This window comes from Perca flavescens, chromosome 10, assembly GCF_004354835.1.
Source record: "Perca flavescens isolate YP-PL-M2 chromosome 10, PFLA_1.0, whole genome shotgun sequence".
NCBI lineage: Eukaryota > Metazoa > Chordata > Actinopteri > Perciformes > Percidae > Perca > Perca flavescens.
Window position 1 is genome coordinate 33,960,783 of NC_041340.1, and position 27,192 is coordinate 33,987,974.

A 27,192-nucleotide genomic window follows, 5' to 3' on the forward strand; every position below is an offset into this window, starting at 1 on the left:
CCTATTTTAAGCACGGCAAGAGTCATTGCACGAGATTCCGGACAGGGTCCACGGTTGTTAAGTGAGTTATCGTCTTACACATACACGATCTTTGGGCACAAATAGCAGCCACCACGAAACATGGCAGATACCCCGGCTAAACGTGAAATTGACAGTGTTGTAACTGATGAATTATCTCAGAAAGTCAAGAGGGCGAAAGCCGATAATGAGAATGGTGGAGGAGAAGTTGGAAAGGAACCTGAATCTGAAAATATTCTGCGTGAGTTTAAAACGTCCAACGTCTTGAGTGATTCTGCCCGGGAGAAAAACATCTTCATTCATGGAAAGGTAAGGTTGTTGTAACGTAAAGTTAGCTAACTTAGCTTAACTTAGCTGTTAGCTAAATAAGGTATTTAGCTAACTCCAGCAATGCAGTTGACAGCAAGTTTTTTTAACGTTAGAGGGAAATGTGTTAGCTATATTCATTCAAATTGGTCCGAGTAGCTAGTTTTGTAAAGGAAAGATGGAACACTGACTTCCGGTTCAGTATTTCAAAATAATAGTGTGCGTGATAGTGCATTATTGTAAAGATGGATTTGATAGAAATGAGTATGACAACGACATGCTTAGGAAAGGGCTGTTTTGCATTCATTTTATTAATTCTGGGGATAAGGAGTCTCATCAGCCCAGACAGAAATAATACACTTGAACTGTATGAACTATACATCTGCCTATTGCACATTTACTTAACTCAATTCAGCCTTCTTTTTGTTATACTAAATATCTATTTTGTATATTTGTTTGTTTTGCTGTATTTATTGTTTATTTCTTATTAATGTGTAATATGTTTGTTTGTGTATGTACAGTGCTCAGCATAAGTGAATACACCCATGCTAAAGTTGACTAAAGAGAGTAATACAAAAAGTCATCTTTTGGAAATTGATCTTAATGCCTTAATTAAAAAAATGAGGAAAAAGAAAAACACCAATTTTTTTTGTGAATGACAAATGTATTGTAAATAAATGTTCTTCCTTAAAATACAGAGGGCATAAGTAAGTACACCCCTATGTTAAATTCCCATAAAGGAAGGCAGATTTTTATTTTAAAAAGGCCAGTTATTTCATGGATCCAGGATACTATTCATTGGCATGGGGTACTTTCCATAAGATCATCTCTCAGTGCAAATCAAACCAGCTATTGGGCTAACTGAAATAAAACCATGCCAATCTCTAGGTATGGTGAAGGGTATGTGATGATGTGGGGGGGCTCTTTTAATTCCAAAGGCCAAGGGAACTAATTCAGGATGCATAGTCTCCTGGATCCATGAAATAACTGGCCTTTAAAAATATAAATCTGTCTGCCTCTATGGGAATTTAACATAGGGGTGTGTATACTTATGCCCCCTGTATTTTAAGGAAGAACATTTATTTATTTACGATACATTATTCATTCACAAAGAAAATTGGTGTCCTTAAAGGTTGGATTTTCCCCTAATTTTTTTAATTAAGGCATTAAGATCAATTTCCAAAAGATGATTGTTGTTTTTTTATTCCTCTTTTTAGTCAACTTTAGCATGGGTGTATTCACTTATGCTAAGCACTGTATGCACCAATCACCAAGGCAAATTCCACATAGGTGTAACTTAATGTGGCAGTAACCTCCTTTCTGATTCTGAACATGTCATCACCAGCTTGCCGATCAGGAGGCTGTGGTTATCCTGGAGAAGACTCCCATCAGAGAAGACACCCTGGCTGAGCTTTTCAGCGGTTCCAGGCTGAAACTGGAGATGAAGAACGACATCTATAGCACATATCGTTTACAGGCTCCCCCTCAACTCAATGGTACAGTCAGGAGAAGGGAAAAAAAAAAAAAATGAACTGACTAAAGAGATTGTGAATCCAGCAGCCACTTTTGGCCAGCTGGACCGAGGTTTGACAGCCTCTGTGTTTCTGTTTTGCAGAGATCAAGACTACAGTCGTGTGCCCAGCCACAGAGAAGCACGTCAAGAAATACCAGCGACAGGAGAGTTTCCTCGTGGAGGAGACTGGGGAGGACTATCAGTCCATCACATTGCCCTACATTCAGAAGCAGAGTTTCAGCGTGCAGGTCAGTGTCCTGAAAATCTCCTCCATCAGTAACATGCTTGCATTGGCATCATGAATGCATACTTGTGAACGTACAACATTTATGTGTGGATGGATTTAACATTACCTTCACTCCCCAGTGGGTCTACAACATCCTTGAGAAGAAGGCAGAGGCTGACAGGATAGTTTATGAAGATCCGGATCCAAAAGTTGGCTTTGTCCTCCTCCCAGATTTCAAATGGGACCAGAAACAGGTGAGGTGCCACGAATATTGGCCACACTACATTTACACTCTCAGGACTACAACCTTTTCTCCTGGTATGAAAAAGAATTTAATGTCAAACCCAATTGTGTAGTTAAAGCTATAGTGCCTAGTGTCCGTCGCCCACATGAGGAATTCTAAGTAATGACAAAAACACTGTCGGCGCCATCCATACTCCTTATACGTTACAAAACCCATTACTAACCTGTTCAAGAGCAGTGAGGCGACATCCGTGTCAGACCTCAGTCCCTTTTCTTTCTCTTTTTCAGCGCTCTTCAACTAGAAAAAAGGCCACGCCACGTCAAACGCATCCTTGGAGCTGCTGCGCGCAAAAGTCGCCGGACGACACCATTTTGTAAACATAGCCATATTGAGAGAGACGGAGAGAGTTGTGTGGAGCTCATAGGCTTCATTAGCTTTGTATCAACTCATTTGGCAATGGCTTAGTCTATATCAACAACATTTCATTTCCGGGATTGCTTCCACCAGACGTCCCTCATTTTCGTCCAGAGATCCTTTACTTTACCCTTTCTTTGTGTTGGCATTCTAATCTCCGGTGGATTTGTGAGGACTATGGTTAACTGCTCCTCAGATCTCTGCAGGGTAAATCCAGACAGCTAGCTAGTCCAATCTCGAGTTTTCTGTTGCACGATTAAAACTACTATTGAACTTACACATGTTGTTGCGGAGGCACCGTGGCTCTGTCCGGTGCTTAGCGCCGCCCAAGACGATTGTGATCGGTTTAAAGAAATACCAATAAACCAGAGCACGTTTTTTCTCCCATCCCGGAATGTTGTGTGGACTAGCCAGACCCTCCGTCGCAGCACTGTGGAGGAAGGTCATCAAACAGAAAGATCACAACTTTAGGCATGTTGTTAGGGACCACTTACAAGTTTCGCATATGCATGATTAGTAATAGACAATAAACCTAAATTATCAGCACAAGAATTTAACCCCCCTCCACCTGATATCATTTTCATAAAGATAATCATGTAGGCTTAAAGCCCGGGACACGCTGGGCCGAAAATCGTCCGTTGGACAGTCTGCCGAGGTCAGTGATTCGAATCTGTTCGGTGTGTCCTGTGCCGTTGTCAGTCCGTGGGGCTGTCGGCGTTCATTTTGGCCAACCTGACATGTTCAGTCGACGGCAGGGCAGTCGGGACTTACCTGGAAAAAAGGTGACCAGAGTCTCTCAAAATCTGACAAATCTTTTAAACTGACCTTTGTTGTGCTTAAAGCGCATTATGCATTATAAGTATGTTTTTATAATGCATTATAGACATGGGCGTCTTAGAAATTGTTACCGATATGGTATATATTTTATAAAATCTGTGTCCACCAAGTATTTCTCATTTTTCTGTGATAAATCTGTTGTTCTAAAGCAATGTTGACAGTTAAAAAAAAAACGTATATGTCACGGTTATAACTACTAATATCTATAATCTGATTGAATCAGATTATAAATAAGTGCGTGCGTGCGTGGTTCGCATGACAAGGTTTTTGTTCTATGGTCGACAGGTGCTAAATAATAAAAGCACCAAGAACAAGTGAGAGAGAGAAAATACAATACAGAAAGTACACGGAAGAGGAGAGGCAAGAAGAGAAGAGAGTGGTGGAGGAAGAGAAGGAAACACAGGAAGGAAGAGGGCAAGACTTATGAAGAGAAAAGTGCAGCTTGTTCAACTCTGAAACTTAACATCACTTCCTCCTCTGAATGTCCTTCCTTTGTTTAGGTTATCTCTCCTTCGCTCTTCATACCTCCTCCCTGCTACTGTTGGAGATCAGTGCCAAGCAATAGAGCTCTTCTAGCAGGTTTGGAGACGGGGAGGGAGAAGCAACGCTGTAGGGCATGACTGATGGTTTGTTGGTATTGTGTGTCTTGTGTATGAATAAAAACCAAAGCCTCTAAAATATTCTGTTCAAATCCTATGTCTTCAAGTTTTAGCCCTTGAAATTACTTCAGTTTTACAGCCTGAAAATCACATTATCTGGGAAGCAATATTTGGACATTTATTAATAGGCAGCCCAAACTTTGTAGGGTGGAAGACAAACATGTCAATATGACTTAACCAGATTTGTCCTAGATTTGGAAAAAAGTGTGAAAAGACTGAAATTAAGGGTAGCATAAACTTTGAGCAAAATCTAAGAGGATACACCAACTGGTTTCCTGGATTTTGACCCAGAATGACCCAGCTGCATGTCATTTGGCTCAGACCCCCCCACTCAGTGCTCCTCTCCATAGCTGTCTTGCTGTATGTTATTTTAGGAACCACGAAGAGAAGGTGATCATTCAGGGTTAGTGAAGTGAACCTGTCGAGTGATTTTGTTTGGGGTAGTTGTTTTTACATTGACTCAGGCAGGTTAGATAGCAAGCAAAGTCTCCATTTTGAAAAATAAAACTTGTGTTTTGCTTAAATATCTGATCCTTCTGCTGTTACAAACACACAATTTTGTCTGTTTATAGAATTATGTCTTTTAATGTGACAAAAACACAAAATAATTTTGACTATGTATTGGTATATATTTTACGGTGGTTTGACGTCACTTTGACAGCGACTAACTTTACATCTGAAGCGTTTAAAGACTCTATTTCTCCGTTGTTTATTTCTAAAGAAACACGACAATGTATAAAAGGCTCCATTACCTTGTACCTCACGTTATGGCTCCTTGGCAGACGTTTTTTGTAAAAATAGGCTAACGATTGTGTCACACAGTAGAGGAATTACCGTATAGTACAGGAGAAGCTCGCAGGCAGTTTCGACTTACATGAGCTGTTTAGGTTTAATTACTAATGTTAACTAGCATTTTAGTTAGCAATAATTAGCCTGTGCCCATGTTATCTCCTTGAGATTTCTCTTGGCACAGCTACCAGAAGACTTACAACTTTCAGACACGTTGCTCACGTCACATTTACGTCATCTCTCTCAGTTGGAGGCTGCTCAGTAAAGCTAGCGATTACCGGAAAAATGCTTCTAATATCCTTCACTGGTCTCCGTCCAGAGCAACGGGATCTGTTGGTCCATTCTTATATACTGTCTATGGTATTCTGAACGGCCGCCATGAAAGTCTGGCTTTGAATTTCCGGAGAAAACAAACCCATGTGACGCGTTTGTCCAATCAGCTGCCGGTTTTCATTTCTTGGGCAACAATACAGAGTAGCGCCGCCTGCTGCTATGGAGACGTATTACTTCTCGTCTCTTCGGTGTGTTCTGTGGCACTTTTTGGACCAACTCGGGGAGACTGGTCATTTCGACTGGCTTTTCTGTTGACGGTCGGCCGTCTGGTCAGTGTGTCCTGGCTATAACAGGCAATTTTCATGGCGACACAAACTGCATTCTTTTTCCTGTGCCATTTTTGACTGATTTCTGCACAAAGGCTAAGGCCAGTTACACACGGGATGCGTCGCCCGAGCGTGTCAGCTGCGTGGCGTGTCCGTTTTTATTTCGGCTCCCATGTTAACAGGTTAGAGCTTACACACTGTCTGCGTTACACGCACGTCTTAGGCCAAAAACGCGTGCCTGCTAGAAATAGAACCGACGCCTATTTTTCACACGACACGCGAGCTTGTTGGAAGACTTTCAAACATCAACATGTCATTTATTAATATAATAAATGACATGTTGATGTTTGAAAGTTTGAAAGTCGATTTTCTAATATTGCACCTGTCAATACAGAAAGAAATATTCTGGAGCCTATTTTGCCGTCAATACTGCCGACGTTGTCTTTGCTGTAATCAGATCAGTATATATTGATGTTTAACATGGTATTTCATTTTATCAATGGGAAACATACATGTGTCCAGACAAGGCTAGCAGCATTAGCACCGCGTCAGACACGTTTCTGGTGTGTAAAGACATAGAAAAATCCACACAGCTGACACGCAACAGAAACGCCACGCTCACGCCACGCAGCCAGTGTGTAACCGGCCTAACTGGTGCTGCCTGCAGCCTTATGTGACTGTCTTTTACTGTCACAAAACTTGATGAAATGCCATGCAGTGTTCCCCCCCCCAGAGAAGTTGTTTAGCCCGGTGACAAGTGTCTTTTTTTGATGATGGCCCAGCTCAGGCCAGTCAGACTGATTTAATGTAGAGCCCAATAGTTTCTGTGAGAACAGAATCATGGGCCGAATCGCGAAATTGAGAATTTAAAAAGGTATGAGACAGATTTCATAGGGCCGCACACTAAGTCAGTGCTAAAAGCTAACTGGACATTTTTTTAAATATGACCATGTCTTAAGTTTCCAACCGAGCCGCCCCACTGTGACTGTAGTTTAAAAAAAAAAACGTCTTCAAAACACATTAATAATTCCCAGTGGCTGAGGCCTGGTGGGGGAGGGGGGGAACTTAGGCCTGGTGGTGTGCCACTAGGCTTGCAATACAATGAGGGAAACCCTGCCATGTGGCAGTAAGTGATGGCTCCGAATCTGAGCACATTAGAAGTCAGTGACATTTTTTGTTTAAAATGTGTTTAATTTTGTTTTTTAATACTTTATCATATCCAGTTGCGTAATTACATATTTTTTTCCTGTTGCACTTCAATTTTGTACAGTTTTATATTATTAAATAACACAAAAAGAAACACACACAAAAAAAGAAGGAAAAAAAACACGTTAATATGTGAGTGTGTGTATGTGCGTGCGCGCGCCTGTGTGCATGTGCACGTGTATGTGTGTGTGCGCGTGCATATGGATGCATATGGAAACACAACAAATCTACATCAAGCCATTAAAATACTTTGTTATTTTGTCTAGTGTGTGTTTGGGATATATTTTCCTCCACTTTTCTAACCTATTCCTAGCTATGAAAGTGAGCTTTTCCATTTCTAATACTTGTTCTATTGTGTTATACCATAGATATAATTCTGGTGCTTTCGATTGTTTCCATGTCCTTGTCAGTTGTTTCAGTGCAGTAAGACATAGCATATTAAAAATATTTCCATCCTTCGCTTTTATCTTACATTGTGTGTTGATACCTAAACAATTTTCTAATGTCAGGGATTCTCTAATATCAATAATTTGTTTCATTGCCTTCTCCACCTCTTCCCAAAAGCTCTTTATTACCGGACATGTAAAGAATATAAGCGTATGATTTGCTTTACCCTCCCTGCATTCTCTCCAGCCTTAGAAAGAACAGGGTTTTTTGGGAGCCATACTTTAAGAATCTTAAGCCCTTGACTGGACTATGCTGTTTCACAATATTGGTCTTCTTCTTTTAGGTTGATGATTTATACCTGATTGCCATAGCACATCAGAGAGACATCCGGAGTCTCAGAGACCTGACGTCAGAGCATCTACCACTGCTGCAGAACATCTTCCAGAAAGGAAAGGTGAGCTAATGCAGTCACCCCAGGGGGTTATTTCGGAGAGAAAAAAAGAGCAGAACATGTCCTGTTGTTCTAGCAGCTGCCATTAATGTAACCTTTGATAATATAATCATTATCTCCAACCAGTTATACTTTCCATTTCAGGGAGCTAGGACAAGCCATAGCTCTTAAAGGGTAACTTTGTTTTTTTCCTTTTTTCAACGTGGACCCTATTTTCCCATGTTTCTGTGTCTAACTGACTGATGGGAACAACAATCTTTGACATTGGTCCGGTATTAAGCGAGATCGCTGCAGTCAGCATACAATATACAAGATAAAATGTAAGTCAATGGGCAATTGCGCACCTTCAATTTACGTCCACAAACATGTAAGTAATTACACTTCATGCAAAGTCGACAGACACAAAATCAAATTCAAAAAAGCCATTTTGGGTCGTCTTTCCAGTTTACCAACAATCAAAACTGCAGTTTTGGTTGAATCAAACACATAGCTTACCGATTTACATGTGTTTTTTTTGTAAATGTAGTCTGGTGGGTTTAGCGATAGCAAACTCTGAGCTGTTTCTGGTTAAATAAAAAGGTCTATCTTTCCATAATGTTGTCAGACACTTAGAATAACAATCTGAGCCTGTCAGCGGCAAAAACAGAACTTTTAATGGAAGAAATTGACAAAACACACACAACTTTAAAGCCTATAGGAATTTGCCCAAGCACTCCTGTAATACATTTTTTTTTTTTTTTTTTTTAACATTTTATTTATCCAGATAAGTCAATTGAGAACAAATTCTAATTTGCAACGACGGCCTGTCACATTCACACAGTTCCACCTTCATACCTGGAAGCTGCCCAGTACTAACACCAGTCTGATCTGCTGGCCACTGAGTAGCTCCACTGGAGCGGTTGGAGATTAAGGCCCTTGTTCAATGTGTTTTGATAAACTGACTGGATGCTCTCGATGTTTCCCTTCCTGCCCGGCTGTCCGGACGGCCCGTGGCTCACCTGAAAATAGACCTAGCGCATATCTTTAGCGGAGACAGCTTCTGGGACGCGCCGTTGCGCGGCTAGTGGAATATCAGGCGTTGACTTGAATGGCCACGATTGCTCGCGGGGCCTAGCCTGGAAATCCAGACGCAAATCCAAAGAATTGGATTGGTCTGGCAACGAGTAATGAAAATGGCCCAACTCGAGGGGCGGCACCAAGCATGTATTTGAAAATCTCACTGCACGCAATTGGATAACACTACGACCAATCAGGCTAAAGCTTAGCTACCAGCGGAGCCAACTGGTAGATTAAACTCTTAGCTACCAGCGGAGCCAACTGGTAGATTAAACTCTTAGCTACCAGCGGAGCTAACTGGTAGATTAAACTCTTAGCTACCAGTGGAGCTAACTGGTAGATTAAACTCTTAGCTACCAGAGGAGCTAACTGGTAGATTAAACTCTTAGCTACCAGCTGAGCTAACTGGTAGATTAAACTCTTAGCTCCCAGCGGAGCTAACTGGTAGATTAAACTCTTAGCTACCAGCTGAGCTAACTGGTAGATTAAACTCTTAGCTCCCAGCGGAGCTAACTGGTAGATTAAACTCTTAGCTACCAGCTGAGCTAACTGGTAGATTAAACTCTTAGCTACCAGCGGAGCTAACTGGTAGATTAAACTCTTAGCTCCCAGCGGAGCTAACTGGTAGATTAAACTCTTAGCTACCAGCTGAGCTAACTGGTAGATTAAACTCTTAGCTACCAGCTGAGCTAACTGGTAGATTAAACTCTTGCCGTATCCGGTCGGCTAAACAGCAAAAACATCCTTCTTGCAAAGGAACGATTCAAGCGCCGTCTTCTGTTCCTCTTTTAGATAAAAGGCCAAGTCTAACTCGTTCATTGTAGTGGCCAAAGCCGAACAACAACTGGTGTTCATCCGTAGACATTGACTTCGACTTTGCAGTGCTGTCGTCATCTGTTTAGCTCGCCTCTGGCCCGCCTATATCGGATACACCGGTGTGATTGGTGCAGCTCGGCTACAAGGGCATAGTTAACGACTCGCTGAGCAAATTCAAATTTTGCTCTCGCGAGAACTCTGGATTTCCAGGGTATGCACGGCCCGCGGCGCCTCCAGAACACAGCAGAGAGAAAATGCCTGTTACATTGCAGGCCGGTTTGTGGCTGCTGGTTACAGGTTGACAAAAATGAAGTTACCCTTTTAATACAGTATTAGAGACCAAAAAAGAAATCCTTGAACATATTCATAATGCCAATTGTAAAAGAAATAATGACAAAACCTGTGTGATTGTGATTTAGGAGGCCATCCTGGAGCGCTACAAGCTTCCAGCCAGCAAGCTGAGAGTCTACCTGCACTACCAGCCGTCCTACTATCACCTCCACGTCCACTTCACCAAGCTGGGCTACGAGGCGCCCGGCTGCGGCGTCGAGCGGGCCCACCTCCTCGCAGACGTTATCCAAAACCTGCAGTCTGACCGCCAGTACTACAAAAGCCGGACCCTGTACTTCCCCCTGAGGGCTGACGACGGACTGCTCAGCAAGTTCAAGGAGACGGGGAGGCTGTAACGGACCGTCTCATGCACTTATTCGCCGCATTAGTTAGATTCCCAACCAAACTGTGTGTTTTTCGGGTAATACATTCATACATAATTTGTACCTGTTTGTGTGAATCCTCAGCAAGGTGTTTTTTTTGTATTTTTATATTCCTGCTTTCATTACAAGAAAAGGAGAGAACATAGAAATGGACGGGACACGAATCACACCAGTGGATAAAGTATGTTTCTGTCAATCTGTCTTGGAATGTTTTTCACGTTTTCTATGGTGACTGAATTAAAGAGTAATTTTTTTCTACTCAGCCTTTTGATTTGACTTGTTTGGAATATCTGAGACAGGTTCAACTGCCTGAGACAAAATCACTGTATCGGCCAGTTTTCTAAAGTGTGTGTGTGTGTGTGTGTGTGTGTGTGTGTGTGTGTGTGTGTGTGTGTGTGTGTGTGTGTGTGTGTGTGTGTGTGTGTGTGTGTGTGTGTGTGTGTGTGTGTGTGTGTGTGTGTGTGTGTGTGTGTGTGTGTGTGTGTGTGTGTGTGTGTGTGTGTGTGTGTGTGTGTGTGTGTGTGTGTGTGTGTGTGTGTGTGTGTGTGTGTGTGTGTGTGTGTGGATAGATAGATAGATAGATAGATAGATAGATAGATAGATAGATAGATAGATAGATAGATAGATAGATAGATAGATAGATAGATAGATAGATAGATAGTAAAGTGGTATATAAATGACTTAGGGAAAGACATGTTTGTATAGCACCTTTTAAACACAGGGCAATTCATACAAACTGCAGGGCAATTCATACAAACTGCAAAGTTTTATACAGTGGCACTCATAAGTTTATGAACCCATGCTAAAGTTGAATAAAAAGAGAAATAACAAAAAAATCATCTTTTGGAAATTTAGTGCCTTAATTAAAAAAATTTGGAAAAATCCAACCTGAAAGGACACCAATAATAATGTATATGATAATATGTGGGGGCTATTTTAATTCCAAAGGCCAAGGGAACTTTATCAGGATGCATAGTATCCTGGATCCATGAAATAACTGGCCTTTAAAAATTAAAAATCTTCCTGCCTCTATGGGAATTTAGGGGTGTACTGACTTATGCCCCCTGTATTTTAAGGAAGAACATTTATTTATTTACAATACATTATTCATTCACAAAGAAAATTGGTGTCCTTAAAGGTTGGATTTTTCCTCATTTTTTAAATTAAGGCATTAAGATCAATTTCCAAAAGATGATATTTGTATTCCTCTTTTTAGTCAACTTTAGCATGGGTTCATAAACTTGTGAGTGCCACTGTATCAAGTTTCATTTCATAATGTTGAGATAGATTAAGCCAGGCACAACACTAGATGGCAGCAATAATCCCAAAATGATTCAACGTTTGCACTGTGAAACTGTCCTATAATAATAATACAAAAACAAAACTCCAGTCTTTTTGGATACTGGGGTTTCTCTTTGTCTCCCTTTTTCTTTATAGAATGAAGCAATGGTATGTCATGCTATATTGTTGCAGGTCATGTAGACACAAGGTCTATCATTTTCCACCAAACTATATTTAACCAAAGTCCGTTTACATACTTTTCAGAGCTGAAGTACCATGTTTAGTTGGATTGATACCCACAATGCCAGAGGTTCACCGCGACATGCTCTTCCAGTAAAGATGACAGACAGACAGACAGACAGACAGACAGACAGACGGACAGACAGACAGACAGTAGGCCTACAGTCTGAGAAACAGTCACAGCTGATTTCTTAGTAGTTTGGTTCTTTATCTGTACAGGCAAAGAGATGTGACGTGTTGATACATGATTCAATAGTTTGTTAATAAGGACATTTCATTCAGCGACATTTCTTATATCATCACAAAGTCAGTTGGCAGTCAGTTAGTTGTGCTGTGCTTAAGGTGCGTTTGAGTGTTCCTCGTAAAAATGTAAACTAATTAAAAGTACCCAAACTTGTAAGGAAATACAGCAATAGACTAATCCTTTCTGATTATTATATCCAGGCACCATGTCAAGTGGTCTATCAAACTATAAGAAGCTACAACTTTTTAAGGTTGAAATTCGTAAAACAAAAAATAATAATAATAATTTAAAATATATATCAAGGGAAGTTTGGTAAGCTCCAGCTAGGTTTACAAGTTGCAATATTAATATATAATTTTGAGTCCACCACAAATTGAATATGTCAGAAATAAAAATCACAGTTCATTCTGCCAGTTAGCATTTCATTAGGTCAGAGTGATTTTAAACCTGAATCCCTCTCTGGACCCCCCCTAAATGTGGTGAATATCTTTACACATTTTTCACCCCACATTTCTCCCCAGAGAGGGGAAATTGTTATTGTTGATTATAGATCAAATGTTTGTTAACACTGAATAAGTAGCCTATTCTTGAGTTTATTGTTATATGTGTTATGTTAGCATACGAGATGAAACATAAGCCTACTATAGGCCTATATTACACTAAAGTCACAAAGGCTATATTAAATAATCTTGTCCCCAAAAAGTTATTTTAAAGGTCCCATATCATGCTCTTTTTCAGGTCCATTTGTGTATTTGGGGTTTCTACTATACATAATACAATAATATACATACAATAAAATATACATAATTTAATGTTTGTTAAATGATGTTAAAAAAATGTTTCTCATACTGTCCGTCTGAATATACCTGTATTTACCCTCTGTCTGAAATGCTCTGTTTTAGCGCCTGTCTCTTTAAGCCCCCCCCCCCCCCCCCCACCCCTCCCCCTCCTGAACATGCCAACTCTGCTCTGATTGGTCAGCGTTTCTCTGTGAATTGAGCGTTTTGATACATTTACAGTATATATATATATATATATATATATATATATATATATATATATTCTTTTTCTTTTTTTACAATATGGGACCTTTAACCCTCCTGTTGTCCTCGAGTCAAATTTGACCCGTTTTCAAAGTTTCCGCATCAGGTCTCTTTCAACCAAATTGCCCCAAAAATAACACGGATGGTTCCATACAACGCTCATCGCAGGTCAAATTCAGGATCAGTTCACTACTTTCATTGAATTTTGGGTGTTTTATAAAAATTTTATAGCATTTGAAAAAAACATGAAATCTCTTGCTTACTAAACAGTAGCCTGACTAAACTGTGACAGTCTGTGATTATCCACTAAATCGTAACTATTTATCAAAATAGTTCATAATTTCAGATTTGTTGAACACAAAAATGAGGTATCATTTCATATAAATGAGGTTTATTGATGATAATCCCCCCCAAAAAAAAAAAAAATTTACTGTTGAATCCGGTGGTAGTGGGAAAAAAAAGTCGCCAGCAACATAAAAAAAAAAAATGAAAATAATTAATTTTCATTTTTTACCCGGGAGTACAACAAGTTGCATGGTCAACGGGAAGACAACGCAAGGGTTTAACCAATCTCCATTAGCGAGTAGAGTTAGGATTCGGGAGAATTCCGAGCCGCCTCTGAACGCAGCACCGCGGAGCAGCAAGAGGACGCAGGGCAGGACAAATAATCCAGTCATTAAGTCCGCTAAAAGAGCGCAGATGTCTTGGTTCCAGGCTCTGAGGGATGAGTTCACGCTGAGACCGTTTGAGATAGAGCAGACGCAGTAAGTAGACCTATCCTGTCCCTTTAACCGCACTTCAGCTTTCTGAGACAGAAACTTTGGCTTTGTTGCGGAGCGGAGATGGGTTCTTATTGGGGCTGCGGAGGATTTCTGACGTTTGACCGGTGATCGATACATGACGGTCAATACAGCGTCCCGTCTCCCGCGATGCTTTGCTTTTGTGTGTGCAACCGGGCTGAAGATGTTAAGGGAGGAAAAGTGTGTGTTGGTGGATTGTAGGTGGGCTGTTTGTTTTTGGGCTGTGAGTATTCTCAAGAGTTCTTGGAATTCCAATGGTGAGTTCATGAGGGTTTTTTAATTTAGACATATCTATGATATCAAAACTGAGACATAGGTTTGGCTATGCTGATAACTGTCCAAAAAGAAGAAAAAAAAACTTCCAAAAGTTTTCAAAAAAAATTGTTCACACTCAACTGTAAGTTGGAGTGTTATCAGATCCAACCTTTGCCAGCAAAGTGAGCTCAGTGTTTGGTAGTGGCAGCAGGTCAAGGACGGTCCGGATTAGACAGTTCCCTTACAGAGTGTGTGGGAGCCACTGTGATCCTGAACACGGACACGGACTGATCCCGGACAGTTATGTGGTTTGGTGTGAGAGGATGAAAGACTGATCTTGGACCTGCTGATCTGAATCCTCATGAGGATTTTACTGTAGCCCAAATCTGAGCAAACACACAGCCCTGAGGAAAAAAATAAATAAATGATGATGACAGACTGGGCATTTGGAATTGGGGCTGCACAATATATCGTTTTTTTTTTAAAATTATTATTATCATCTCGATATCAATAAACGAATCGCGAAAGGCTGCGACATATCGCACACATTTTTTTGTTTTAGTTGTAAGAAAATATTAGCAGAGAACTGAATTTAATCATGTAACTGTCATCCTTTTTTTTGTAGTGGTGCCTTTCCTATTCAATTCCATATTCCATTTGTTCAATAAAAGAATGTTTAAAAAATTAGGATAACAGCCCTAATTTGCTGTAAATCAAGTTAGCACTATCACACTGGAATGAGGATACATGGACTGGTAATCTGACTGAGAAGTGTGTGTGTGTGTGTGTGTGTGTGTGTGTGTGTGTGTGTGTGTGTGTGTGTGTGTGTGTGTGTGTGTGTGTGTGTGGGCTTGTTTAACTATATTCATGGGGTCCAAAAACCGGGAAGTAACCCAGTAGCCTATACTTGTGGGGTCCCGACAGCTTTGTGGGGCCAAACTGCTGGACCCCCACAAGTTTAAAAGGCTGTTTGAGGGCTAAGACTTGGTTTTAGGATTAGGGATATAATTAGGTTATGGTTAGGGTGAGGGTAAGGGTTAAAGTTAGGCATTTAGTTGTGATGGTTAAGGTTAGGGTAAGGGGCTAGGGAATGCAATACGTCAATGATGGGTCCCCACAAAGATAGTGCCACAAACCTGTGTGTGTGCGTGTGCGTGTGCGTGTGCGTGTGCGTGTGCGTGTGCGTGTGCGTGTGCGTGTGCGTGTGTGTATGTGTCACACAGCCCTCCTGATGCGAGGGCAGATCAGGTCATCTGTCACTGGGTCATTGAACACACCCTCAGGGGTTTTACAGGGACGTCCTGTTTGCTGTTCCTGTCTGTGAGAAAAAACCCTATCATGATAACTTACTAATACATAATTAGACAATTAGACATGTTGCTGTGTCCCGCTCAGAGTGTAACTTCTGTTTGTGGTTTGTCTCTCTGAGTCACTTGATTTGAGACTGAGTTCTGTATTATTTCCTGCATAACTATTAAAGGGAGAACTCTGCCTGTTACTGCTCAACCTGTGAAAAAAAAAGGTGTGTAATGTTTTTGCGTGGCTCTGGAGGGTATTTATCAGGCAAGGAGCATCCGACAAAATTATTTTGTTGGTGGTATTATGGGAAATGTAGGATTTAGCTAGACTGGGTAAACCCAGCCTGATCTGCCGGCGATTTCATTTCTCCCTACAGCTCAGGCTGGAGACTTGTACGTTTATCTATCCTGCTTCCGGTACAGAAGGTAGAGAACTGAAGGAATTATTGTTTCTTTCTATTATTATTATTTTCCCATCAAATGAATTGGCTTTTTGGGGGGCTTAATATATTCAAAAACTCACCAAATTTGGCGGTCGCATCAAGTCTGGTGAAAATGTACGTATTTTAAGGGTTTCGGGAATAGGCGCACAAAAATGGCTCGCTAGCGCCCCCTAGAAAGTTAAGAAAATTGAGCCCCTGCAGTGCGTTTAACGTAGACTCACGAAACTTGGTACACAAATGTAACATGTCAAGATGTACATAAAACGTCATTAGAGCCATACCCTAAACCCAACAGGAAGTCCGCCATTTTGAATTAAATGTTCGAAATTAGTGCGATTTTGGCCATTCCCACATGTCGTACTTTAACAAACTCCTCCTAGAGATTTCATCCAATCAACTTCAAACTCGGTCTGTGCCATCTTAAGACGTTAAAGATGAAAAGTTGTTAAAAGAAAAACTTTTCGTCATAGGGCGTGGCCGTGGCAGGGCGGCCATTTTGTGCGTTTCGGCACCGAAACAGGAAGTGGGTGTAACTCGAGTGTACGTTGTCCGATTACCTCGAAACTTTTCAGGATTCATAAGAGTCCAACGCTGAGGACAAATAAAGGCCGATATTTACTTAAAGTCATAGCGCCCCCTAGTGGCAACAGGAAGTAGGCCTAAAAGTCAAGGTGCTATACTTTAACGAACTCCTCCTAGAGATTTCATCCGATGGACATCAAACTTGGTCTGTACCATCCCAACACCTTAACGATGAAAAGTTATTAAAAGAAAAACTTTTCGTCAGACGGTGTGGCCGTGGCGTGACGGCCATTTTGAGTGTTTAGCGATGAACAAAGAAGTTGTTGTAACTTGAGTGTACGTTGTCGTATCTGCCCGAAATTTCTCACAATTGACAAGGGTCCAGGCCTGAAGACACCTACAGGCCAAAATTGACTTTTGGTCATAGCGCAACAGGAAATCTGCCTTATATGACAAACATCATCTGATTTGCATGAAACTCAGAATGTGTGGTCTACGTGTGATACTGAGCCGCCCCCTATAATATGGCCACGCCCACTTACTCAGGCCACCCCCCTTTCATAACATTTGAACCGTTTAAGGTAGAGTCTTGTGTGAGGTGTCATTGAACTCAGCAGAGAGTTCCTTCTTTATTGGTGATGGTTTGGCCCGCCCCCTACGCATAAGCCACGCCCCCTTTCATAATATTTGAACCGTTTAAGGTATACCCTTGTGTGAGGTATCATTGAACTCAGCAGAGACTTCCTTCTTCATTGGTGATGGTTTGGCCCGCCCCCTATGTTTAAGCCACGCCCCCTTTCACAGCTAATGAACCGTATGACGTAGAGTCTTGTGTGAGGTATCGTTGAACTCGGCGGGGAGTTCCCTTTTCATTGGTGACGGTTTGTGGCGTCTGAGTGCCGCGCAAATGCACGGTCGCAAGGAGCGGCGTCCAAAGGTAACCCCGAAGCGCGCAGAGGCGCGAGGGCCCGTCCATCGCTGCTCGCAGCTTTAATTGATTTTAGTTATTTATCCCCAAAAACTTAGTCCCACAAATTTATGGATGTGCAATACTAAATCACCGGAGTGCCCCCTTGGTAACCGGATGCCACGTTAAGTCTAGGGTAGAGCTGGGTGATATAGAAAAAAATCAAATATCACAATTCTTTTGACCAAATACATCAATGTCGATATTGCGCCGATATTGTAGGGTTGACTATTGGTGCTTTCACAAAATATTTACTCAATACACAATATAAATAATCACCAATAATGTGGATATAATCACTAAGTGGGTAAAGGCAAATAATATCTGATATCTAGCCTTAAATATCGATGTCAATATAGTCTCGCATTGCCAGACCTTCCTCCACAGAGCTGCGGAGGAGGTTCTCGCTAGTCCACACAACACTCTGGGATGGGAGAAAAGCATATATATTATACTGTAATTATGTTGAGGATTAGATGAGGTGAGCAACATTTTGTCTGTTTGAGGGTATATTCATATTTATTTTAAATTTCTGCTGTACTGCTACTGTCTTTCTTAGATTTATAGTGTATTTGTATTGCTTTTTGTATTTTAGGGTGCCTGTTAAGACCTGGCTAGGGACAACAGATGGAAACTAGCACTTGTAGTTAACTCTGGCTTGTTTACAGCAAGTAATTTGTCTGTTGATCAATGAGCATTCAAATAAATAAATAAATGAAATGAAATGCTCTGGTTTATTGGTATTTCTTCAAACCAATCACAATCGCTGTTTTAGTCGTGCAACAGAAAACTCAGATTGGACAGATAGTCTTGCTAGCTGTCTGGATTTACCCTGCGGAAAAGAGTGCCATCCGATGGAATTTCCAGCGGCAATGGAGCAATCCAGGAAGTGGATATAGACTGATGTCGATGTAATATTGATACATTGCCCAGCCCCTAGTCTAGTGCTGCATCTCATGTCTCTTATATGATAGCTCCTCGGTCCTCTGCTGAACCAGAAGTTGTTCTGTCCCTCCTCGGTGAAGGCTGTCTCAAAGCTCTTATTTGTACCCCGAGGAGCGAGGATTGATCACCGAGGACCTATAGGCGAGGATACACAAGAGCAGCCTTCCCCGGAAACCGTGCAGCTGACGGACTAAAGCCCGAGACACACCAAGCCAATAATCGGTCGTCTGACAGTCTGGCAAGGTCAGTGACTCGAATCTGTTCGGTGTGTCCCGTGCCGTCGTCTGTCTGGGGGCTGTCGGCGTTCATTTTGGCCGACCTGACATGTTCAGTCGGAGACAGGGCAGTCGGGACTCAACCGGAAATGACGAGCGGAATGAGGTGACTAGAGTCTCTCAAAATCTGACGACAATCAGACAAACTGACCTTTGTCGATCTGAAATGAAGACAGATTTAGCAACTGCATGGCCTATTTCTTAAAATGTTTTCAGAAACATGTTTCAGTGAACTATTTTAGTACAATATGAGATCGTATTCTGAACGAACAATCAGCTACCGGTTTTCATTTCTTGGGCAACAATACAGATTAGCGCCGCCTGCTGCTATGGAGACATATTACGTTTCTCAAGTCGGTGTCGCCTCAGTGTGTTCCGAGGCAGTTTTTTGGACCTCGGGGACCCGACTGATCATTCCGAATGGCTTTTCTGTTGACGGTCGGCCGTCTGGTTGGCGTGTCTCGGCTTTAAGACGCGATGAAGGGACGCAAGTGGAGGAGCTGGGGGATGCAATTTAAGAGAACCGAGTTGCAGCTCAGGTGTTAGCACATGCCAGGAAAGGTAATGTCTCTTGGTAAAGGTGCGTTCACAGTAGGCTTGGTGAAGTGAACTCTGACCTGCGAGCAGGGTGCGAACTAGGGGGGAGCTAGAGGGAGCTAGGGGGAGCACGGCTCCCCTTAATAAGACATAGGCTCCTCTGAAAACGTGATTTGTGAAATTTTGGGGGGTTGTCTAAAAATAGTGTGTCATTTTGACGTGCAATGTCAGTTTGGTGTAATGTGAGCATTGTGGATTATTGGATTTTCAAATCTTTCTGTTGCTTTTGCACAAAGTTGCTTTTGTAATGTTGAATATTATGTTTTTATTTTTTATTGTAAAATTGCCAGCGATTTAAACCTAATTTGCTTCAATAAAGATAACTATACATGCTATTCTTGTCATGAGCATCAAGTCGTGATTCAGCTCATGTTTAGTACATGTTAACTCAAAGATTTGTAGAAAAAATCCATTTCAAAGTCCTTGAAATCAATTCTGCATTGGCATCATATAGCCACGGCAAAAAAGAAAACAAAGCAGTTGAATTCAACTTGGTTTTACTAAGAAATTGTGTAGCGATGACGTTAATGGCACGACCGATTCACCTGCTGCAAGCCCTGATGGCACACCTCCCGCAAGAAGAAGCTGAAGAAATAATCCTAGTAGTCCTCTCTGGCTGAAGATGGTGGTCACCATCTTAACCCCTCTTGCTCCTCTCTCTCTCCCGTTAAATTGGAACAGCCAGCAGCGGAGAGACTGGAAGAGCCCATATACATGGCTGTTTGTTAAGGATGGAAGCTTGGGGTGCATCGCCTAGGCCTAATTGAACGGAGGAATGATGGTATTCTTCGGTAGCCTGAGTAACTTTGACCGTTGTTCCTGTGAAATCTCAAAGACAGCCTGATGCTTTGTTTATGGACTATTTGTTTTTTTTTATCCATACTCGCTGAGTTTTGGGATTTCGCTTTGTAACAGTTTTAAGTTGTAGTACCCTTTTTCCTTCCGTTTTCCAAGCATTTTGAAGTATTTGATGTGCTTTCATCTGGGTGGTAGAATGGAATAGAGAATACTCAGATCAACAGTTGCAGTAGCCGGTTTATAACAAGCCTTTTGCTGCACCCTGGAGGAATGGGAAGCATCGTGTGTGTTGACGCTGTATAAGAGTTCCAGTTTCAGGTTAATAGGCCGTCATCAAACTCTTTGAATCAATTTACTCATTTGCCTAATGTCGCTTCAACACACACACACACACACACACACACACACACACACACACACACACACAGACAGAATAGGTTTGTGAGTGAGTACAGTTGTAGACGGCTGTTTTGTTTTTATTGCCCCATAAACCTCAGCTGGGACCTGGGGTTGCGAAAAAGAAGAAATCTCAGCTTTTGGAGGAGTGTGTTATGTGTAAGACCGTACACACACACACACACACACACACACACACACACACCACCCAATGAGGCAGGCTTAGTGCTGGAGTATGATTACAGGGCTATTTACATTACAACATAGAGCGACAGAGAAAGGGGGCGAGAGATTGGCAAAGAGAGAGAATGAAAGAGAGAAAGAAGATGGTTTCCAGATGTGAGGTGGAATTCAGAAAGCTCCCCTCCTACTCTGTACGGAAAGAGAGAGAGAGAGAGAGAGAGAGAGAGAGAGAGAGATCTAGATCAGCATGCGCACGTTGTAATGGAGAGAATGGGAGACGGAGAGAGAAAGAACACAAAAAAAGGAGGAGAGGGAAGAGGCGTTTGCACTGCAGGGGTGTGTGAGAGGAACTCCAGCCAGCTGAGGGGGGAAAGAAGTGATGGAGATGAGGAAGGGGATGGAAAGAATAAAGAAGAATGAGGAGAAGGGAATAAAAGCGGGGCCTCTTGGTCGACCACAAGTCCAGAAATCTAACTGGATGGGAATTCCGTTTGGTTTTTAGTATTGGTGGGCAAAGAATCCACCAAAATGAAACACTTTGACGCCAAGATTTATTCCCCAAAACGTTGTGCTTCTATTGGGGTCAGTGGTGTAGTCTACGTGATACGCAGGTATACGCAGTATACCCACTAAGAAAGCTCCAGGATTTCCATACACCCACTTAAAAATGGTTTATCTGTGTTTTTAGGGTTAGGGTTAGGGTTAGGGTTAAGTGCCTTGAAGGCAACGGTTGCAGCGCTGCCTTCAAGGCACCGTTGGGAGGCACTGGTTAGGGTTAGGGTTAAGGTTAGGGTTAAGTGGCAGTTAAGTGGGTTAAGGCAGCGGTTGCAGCGCTGCCTGCAAGGAGCAGTTGGGGGCAAAAAACACCATTGAGCTTAAAAATGCCCAATGACACGCAACAACATACTTTCTATTATAGTTTTGATATATTTAGAATTTCCATCTGTGTTTTTCTTCTTCACATAGGCTAAATAAAGGGATTTCCACCGTAAATTGGTGCATAAAAGTGTATCCGAATACAGGAAAGGAAGTTGTTGATGCTCAAAACTCCCCTGGGGGAGGACACCCAGACCCCCCTACTATGATATGGCACCCCCTCCCCCCAAAGGCAGATTCTGGCCAATATACAGTACAGTCTAACCAGTACCAGTCTAAAATATATTTGTAAAACCGTCCACAAACAAACTGCTCAAACTAAAGCAGCTAAATGAAATTCAGCCATCTTTTGTTTTGTTATTTCTACCTGTGCTTTACCTACATCCCTCCTGCTGTCTTTAACGACGCCAAACACCTTTGGGGAAGAAAGCGTGGTACAGTATACTTATCATTTTGGTGGAATTCAAATTGGTCTGCACATTCCTGTTATTTGTGTGTTCTCAAATGTTAAAAACTCTAGCAATATATCCACTTCACACTGATAAGGGAACTTATTATTAGTATTGATAGGACAGGCATCCAGTTACTAATTACATTACATTACACACACACACACACACACACACACACACACACTCTCTTTCTCTCTTTCTCAGTTTGTCCAGACTGAGGGCCATTTCAGGAAATACCAACATCCACTTTTTTTTCTTCGAAGGGAAACTGACCGACATTCCTCTTGGCTCTATAAACAGAAAGCTGTGTGATTGATACATGCATTTCATGACGAATTGCGCCATGCTCTCGGATCCGTTTGGACATGTCGGCATTGAGAAATTCATACGGCACGCGCACACTGAGACATCGGATAGCTGTGTTTGGAAAAAACTCCTCTTGTTGATCTTCGAGAGGTTAAAACGAGTGAGAAGCCAGGTGGTTTGTATACTGAAAGGTCATAAATCTCCCTCCACATGAGTGTTTTTGGATTCCTTCGCAAAAGACTTGAGGCAAGTTCATTTTCCCACTTCAAAAGAAAAGTATCGTTCCTGGATTTGCGGTGACTGATAGGCAAACTCCCCTTAATGCTCTAATTAAAGCTGCACTAATCAGTGGTGTTTAATCAACATCACAAACTATGAAGGGCAAGCCATGTCCCTATGTACTTTGTTGGCCATTTGCATCATTTTGCAACAGTGGAAATCAGAGATCAGCCCCCCCCCCTTTTCAGCAATGGCTTAGAGCAGGGGTCTTCGATGTTTTAGGACCCCTTAACTGAAAGAGAGACGGAGCAGGGACCCCCCTTACTACACATATTGTATAAAATGAAGTTGCATTTTAAACTGGGCCTGCAATAACGTGTAGGGCGGCCCAAAGCCTTTATACATACCTTTTTAGTGCATAGAATACTAAGCTGTTAAAATAATATTTGTTGGCATGATTTAAAAAAAAATCATCTTTAATGTTACACATACATGTGGCACAGTGAACACTCAGGATTAACTGTATCTTTGAATAGCTATTTTAGTGACTACCTTACCTATAGGCCAATCAGCCTAACATCAGTGGGGATTTATATTTGCTAATAACATGTTGGATTCATGTTAAGACTTTTAAATTTTAGAAAAAACTTTCAAAAATTAACTATAATTTGGAGGCCCTCCTGCAACAATTCTAAGGACCCACTAGGGGTCCTGGACCCCCTGTTGAACATCTCTGGCTTAGAGAGTTAGGCAATGTACTACACATGGAAAGACTCCGCTACACGTAAGATGTCTAAAAAAGAAAGAATTTCCCCCCAAAAATATGGCATCCTCTGCTGGTCAGATGGACAGAAGCGTGTGAGACAAATAACGGCCAGGGTGACACCCCCTAGCACTTGAGTGTGCGTCTTTTCTCTTTCTTTTTCCTGAATTTGTCTCGTGCACTACGTTGACTGTCATTATTTCATTTTTTTCTCTTTTGCTGGCTTTTTTTTTTTTTTTTTTTTTTTTTTTTGAGGGGTGGGGTGTGGGGGTGGCATAGGCTTTGCCGGCTTTTGTTGTTTTGCTTTTCAGAAAACCCAGAGGGGAAAACTCATTGTAATCCTGTATAATCCCTGTATAAACAATTCCTTCAATAAATATATATACAGTATAAAAAAAAAAAGGTCAAATGGCTATATGTGATGTGAAAAGGGTTTCTCATAGTGACAGACAATAATTATTACCCGACTCTGCAGTTCCGCTCAGTTGACCCAGCTCTTTCAGCATCATTTATTTTGGGGTCACTGTTAAAATAATCAATACAGCCCGCCGGTTGCAGAACCAAAAAAACATAATGGTAACAAACGCTACTTGTGTTTTGACATCCCAGCTGGAGCAAAGATGGAGAGATTCAGGATGGGAAATCGGAGCGGAAGTTATGGGTTAATGCGTTAGAGAATATTCATAAATGCTCTGTTAATTCTCGGCATTGCCTTATTCAATTTAAGATTATTCATCGACTTCATTACTCTAAGACAAAGCTGCATAGAATTTTTTCAAATGTTTCCCCAATATGTGATAAATGTCAGACAGAGGAAGCCACACTCTTGCATAGTTATGCTCTTTGCTCTAAGTTAACTAACTAATATTTTTCAAACTCTGTCAGAAATATTGCATGTTGATTTAGAGCCTAATCCACTTGTGGTGATATTTGGATTCTCAGAGGACATTACCTTTTGAAAATCTCAACAACAATTGTTGTCTTATGGACTTCTTATTGCAAAGAAATTAATACTCAAGTTTTGGAAGAACACCAAAGTCCCTACTGTTAAAATGTGGTTGGATGAAATGGTTTGGTTATTACATCTGGAAAGAATTCGTTTTTCTTTATCAAACAGACTGGATCAGTTTGATAAGATTTGGTCTTCCCTTCTCCGCTACCTTGATAGCGTAGTTTAAGTTGGTGTGTTTCAGTAGGCTGAGTGTGTAGCACTGATTGTCCCATTAGTGTGATATGTCTTATGTCCCTAGGGTGGGGTGGGTGGTAATGGGAATTGTTCTCTTTTTGTTGTTGTTGTTTATTGTGTTTTGCTTTTTGTTTCTATTTTTTTTTTTTCTTTGTCTCTTATTTTTATAATGAGGAATCATAACAAGCGATGTAACAATGAGTGTCAAATTGTTGGATTCCCTAATAAAAATTTTTTTTGACAAAAGGAAATCAGAGCGGAGGTAATGCTGAATGTATCGGTGGAAGCACTGATTAACATCGACATTAAAATGGTGGAAATGCTCCGTCAACACTACTTCACCCTGAGAGGGTCCTTCCTTGGCAATGTCATGTGGTAGACACTTCTATAGTGAGTTGTGTGTGTGTGTGTGTGTGTGTGTGTGTGTGTGTGTGTGTGTGTGTGTGTGTGTGTGTGTGTGTGTGTGAGAGAGAGAGAGAGTGTGTGTGTGTGTGTGTGTGTGTGTGAAGGAATTTCTCAGTCCCAGCGTGCAAAAACTGATCTTAGAGACTCTGTGTTTGTGTATCATGCTGATGAAATGGAGCGGCAGAGCTCTGGATCTGATACAGACTGACTCTGTCTTTGTTTACACTCACACACACACACACACACACACACACACACACACACACACACACACACACACACACACACACACACACACACACACTCACTCCAGTGACTTAGATCAATTTCAACAAGTTTGGAATTAATCACACAGACAGCTTTAAGTCTGGGCATGTTGGGATTGAGAAATTCATTCCACTACACTGCTGCCGCTCCTCTGTGAGTGGTCTGATGATTCATGTGATTTAGCCAATCTGAATCTGAATCTGAATAACCTTATATGTAATAAGTTCCAAAGTGCTATTGGGTAACAAAGCATTTTTCCAAGATGTAAATCTTTAAACTTTCACTTGAAATCTCACTTATCCTGGGACATGTTAACATGTAAAGACGTGCCCTGTCGTAGATGATAATTTAAAGTCAGATTGTCTTTAACCTGTAATGTAATTATCCTACATATATCATTTAAACTAGCCAGATGTGTGTGTGTGTGTGTGTGTGTGTGTGTGTGTGTGTGTGTGTGTGTGTGTGTGTGTGTGTGTGTGTGTGTGTGTGTGTGTGTAATTGGTAACTGGATTTCTGTCCTATCAATAATAACAATAATTTTCCTTATCTGTATGAAGTAGACATATTTCTGTGTGTGTGTGCGTGTGTGTGTGTGTGTGTGAGGTTTTAGCAGCAGGGAATCTCGGGATCAAGCCTAACGTCACCTCGCAGCTACACACACATAAGCACTCGGAGCTATAGTGGCTGTAGATAGGTAAGCCCCCTACTTGTAGTGATTAACTGTGACAGGCTGTTGCACGGCCGACGGATAGAATGATTAACACGAGGCGCTGTTTTTGTGCGAGCATTCGATGGGCGGTGACATGCAGGAGTTGGCCAATTCAACAAGCTGCACATTTGTTTATCTTAATAAACAGTATAGACATGGCAACATGTGACATCAGAGAGATCCTTTTGATTTCACTTTTACTCAGTGTACATATTTGCTAATGGTGGCGGCGGCACACTATGTACACGCATACTTTGCGGTTGCATTTAAAATCAAACTTCAGCCTCCATTATGGAGGTCCCATCACGAGCAACTGTCAACTGAGAAAATCAATGCTGTCATCACTAAGTGCTGTATATTGATTGATTTTGAAAATGCAAATCCATTATATTAAAATTGAACAACACAGTGTACTAGGAAAGTCTTCACTGAATGGAGTCCTAGTACATATATTGGATGTTAAATCAAATATGTCCCTGTATGGCTGAGAGAATGGTGTTTTTGCTATTTTATATGGCTTCAATTTGGTATTTTGGTAAAGTTCATCAATATACAGCACTTAATTACCCTCAGTTGATAACACAACATACGCAATGTAAATACCGTACTCTAGGTAAATACTGAGTCTTGCTTCAGAGGTCCAGTACATTAGTTGCATTGGTGTCTTAATATATATCAGCCAAGTTAGCAAGATATTACCGTAAAAGAAGTCATTGTGTGGGAGTACACCATTGAGTTGTCTGGCTCAGTTCACTGCAAACAGTGAGAGAATTGAGAGGTTGCGTACCCTTCTCACTCATGGTAATAACTTTATAACACAACAATTAATAACTCACAACTAACTCTCTTTAACAGGGTAAAACAACACGCACACAACAATTTGGAGTTCATATTTATCTGGCTGCTTGAATTTGTCGATTAAAAACGATGTGTAGCAATATATTATAATATTGAGGAGGTGACACATCGTGATATCGATTTGAATCGTTGACAGGATAATCGTAATCCAATCGTGAGACCAGTGAAGAGTCACACCCTTACTAGTTACGTGCCACCACCATGTAATTCGGTAACAGGTCGTGGTCATTTCACGTATTTCTGTAAGATCAGGCTAGTCTATATCGACAATGTTTGTTCAGATGCCGTCGGAAATTCTGCCGGATGTCCCTCATTTTGGCCGGATGTCCGTTACCTTCCACTTTCTTTGTGTTGGCGTTCTAACCTCCGGTGGATTTCTGAGGACTATGGTTAACTGCTCCTCAGATCTCTGCAGGGTAAACCCAGACAGCTAGCTAGACTATCTGTCCAATCTGAGTTTTCTGTTGCACGACTAAAAACAACTTTTACACATCTTCCACCAAAACAAGTTCCTTCCAGAGGCTATTTTGCAGATTTTGTCATTGTGTCCGGGGCTTAGCACCGCCCAAGACAATTACGATTGCTTTAAAGAAATGCCGATAAACCAGAGCACGTTTTTTCTCCCATCCC

At 41.4% G+C, this 27,192-nt stretch overlaps 2 protein-coding genes across 3 annotated transcripts in view; both read left to right on the plus strand.

Annotated features, from left to right (window-relative positions):
• Positions 1-19: 19 nt before the first annotated feature.
• On the plus strand, positions 20-10,496 carry dcps (decapping enzyme, scavenger). Its single transcript, XM_028589376.1, has 6 exons — positions 20-327; positions 1,670-1,820; positions 1,940-2,085; positions 2,204-2,317; positions 7,542-7,652; positions 9,941-10,496. The coding sequence occupies exons 1-6, from the start codon at positions 121-123 to the stop codon at positions 10,205-10,207; spliced, it is 996 nt and encodes a 331-aa protein (XP_028445177.1). The 5' UTR covers positions 20-120; the 3' UTR covers positions 10,208-10,496.
• A 3,182-nt stretch (positions 10,497-13,678) lies between these two features.
• zgc:66433 (uncharacterized protein KIAA1211) overlaps positions 13,679-27,192 on the plus strand; it is a 67,715-nt gene continuing 54,201 nt past the window's right edge. The window contains exon 1 of one of the 2 annotated variants that reach the window (XM_028589931.1): positions 13,679-13,806. In XM_028589931.1, the coding sequence (XP_028445732.1) occupies positions 13,742-13,806 (65 nt within the window). In that variant the 5' untranslated portion in view covers positions 13,679-13,741. Of the gene's footprint in view, positions 13,807-13,878; positions 14,100-27,192 lie in introns of those variants that run through there. The other variant, XM_028589933.1, reaches the window with a different exon arrangement.

Coding starts and splice junctions, on each gene's coding strand:
- dcps (XM_028589376.1), top strand. CDS start 121: ATGGCAGATACCCCGGCTAAACGTGAAATTGACAGTGTTGTAACTGAT. Junction 328..1,669: donor ACATCTTCATTCATGGAAAG/GTAAGGTTGTTG, acceptor TGTCATCACCAG/CTTGCCGATCAGGAGGCTGT. Junction 7,653..9,940: donor ACATCTTCCAGAAAGGAAAG/GTGAGCTAATGC, acceptor ATTGTGATTTAG/GAGGCCATCCTGGAGCGCTA.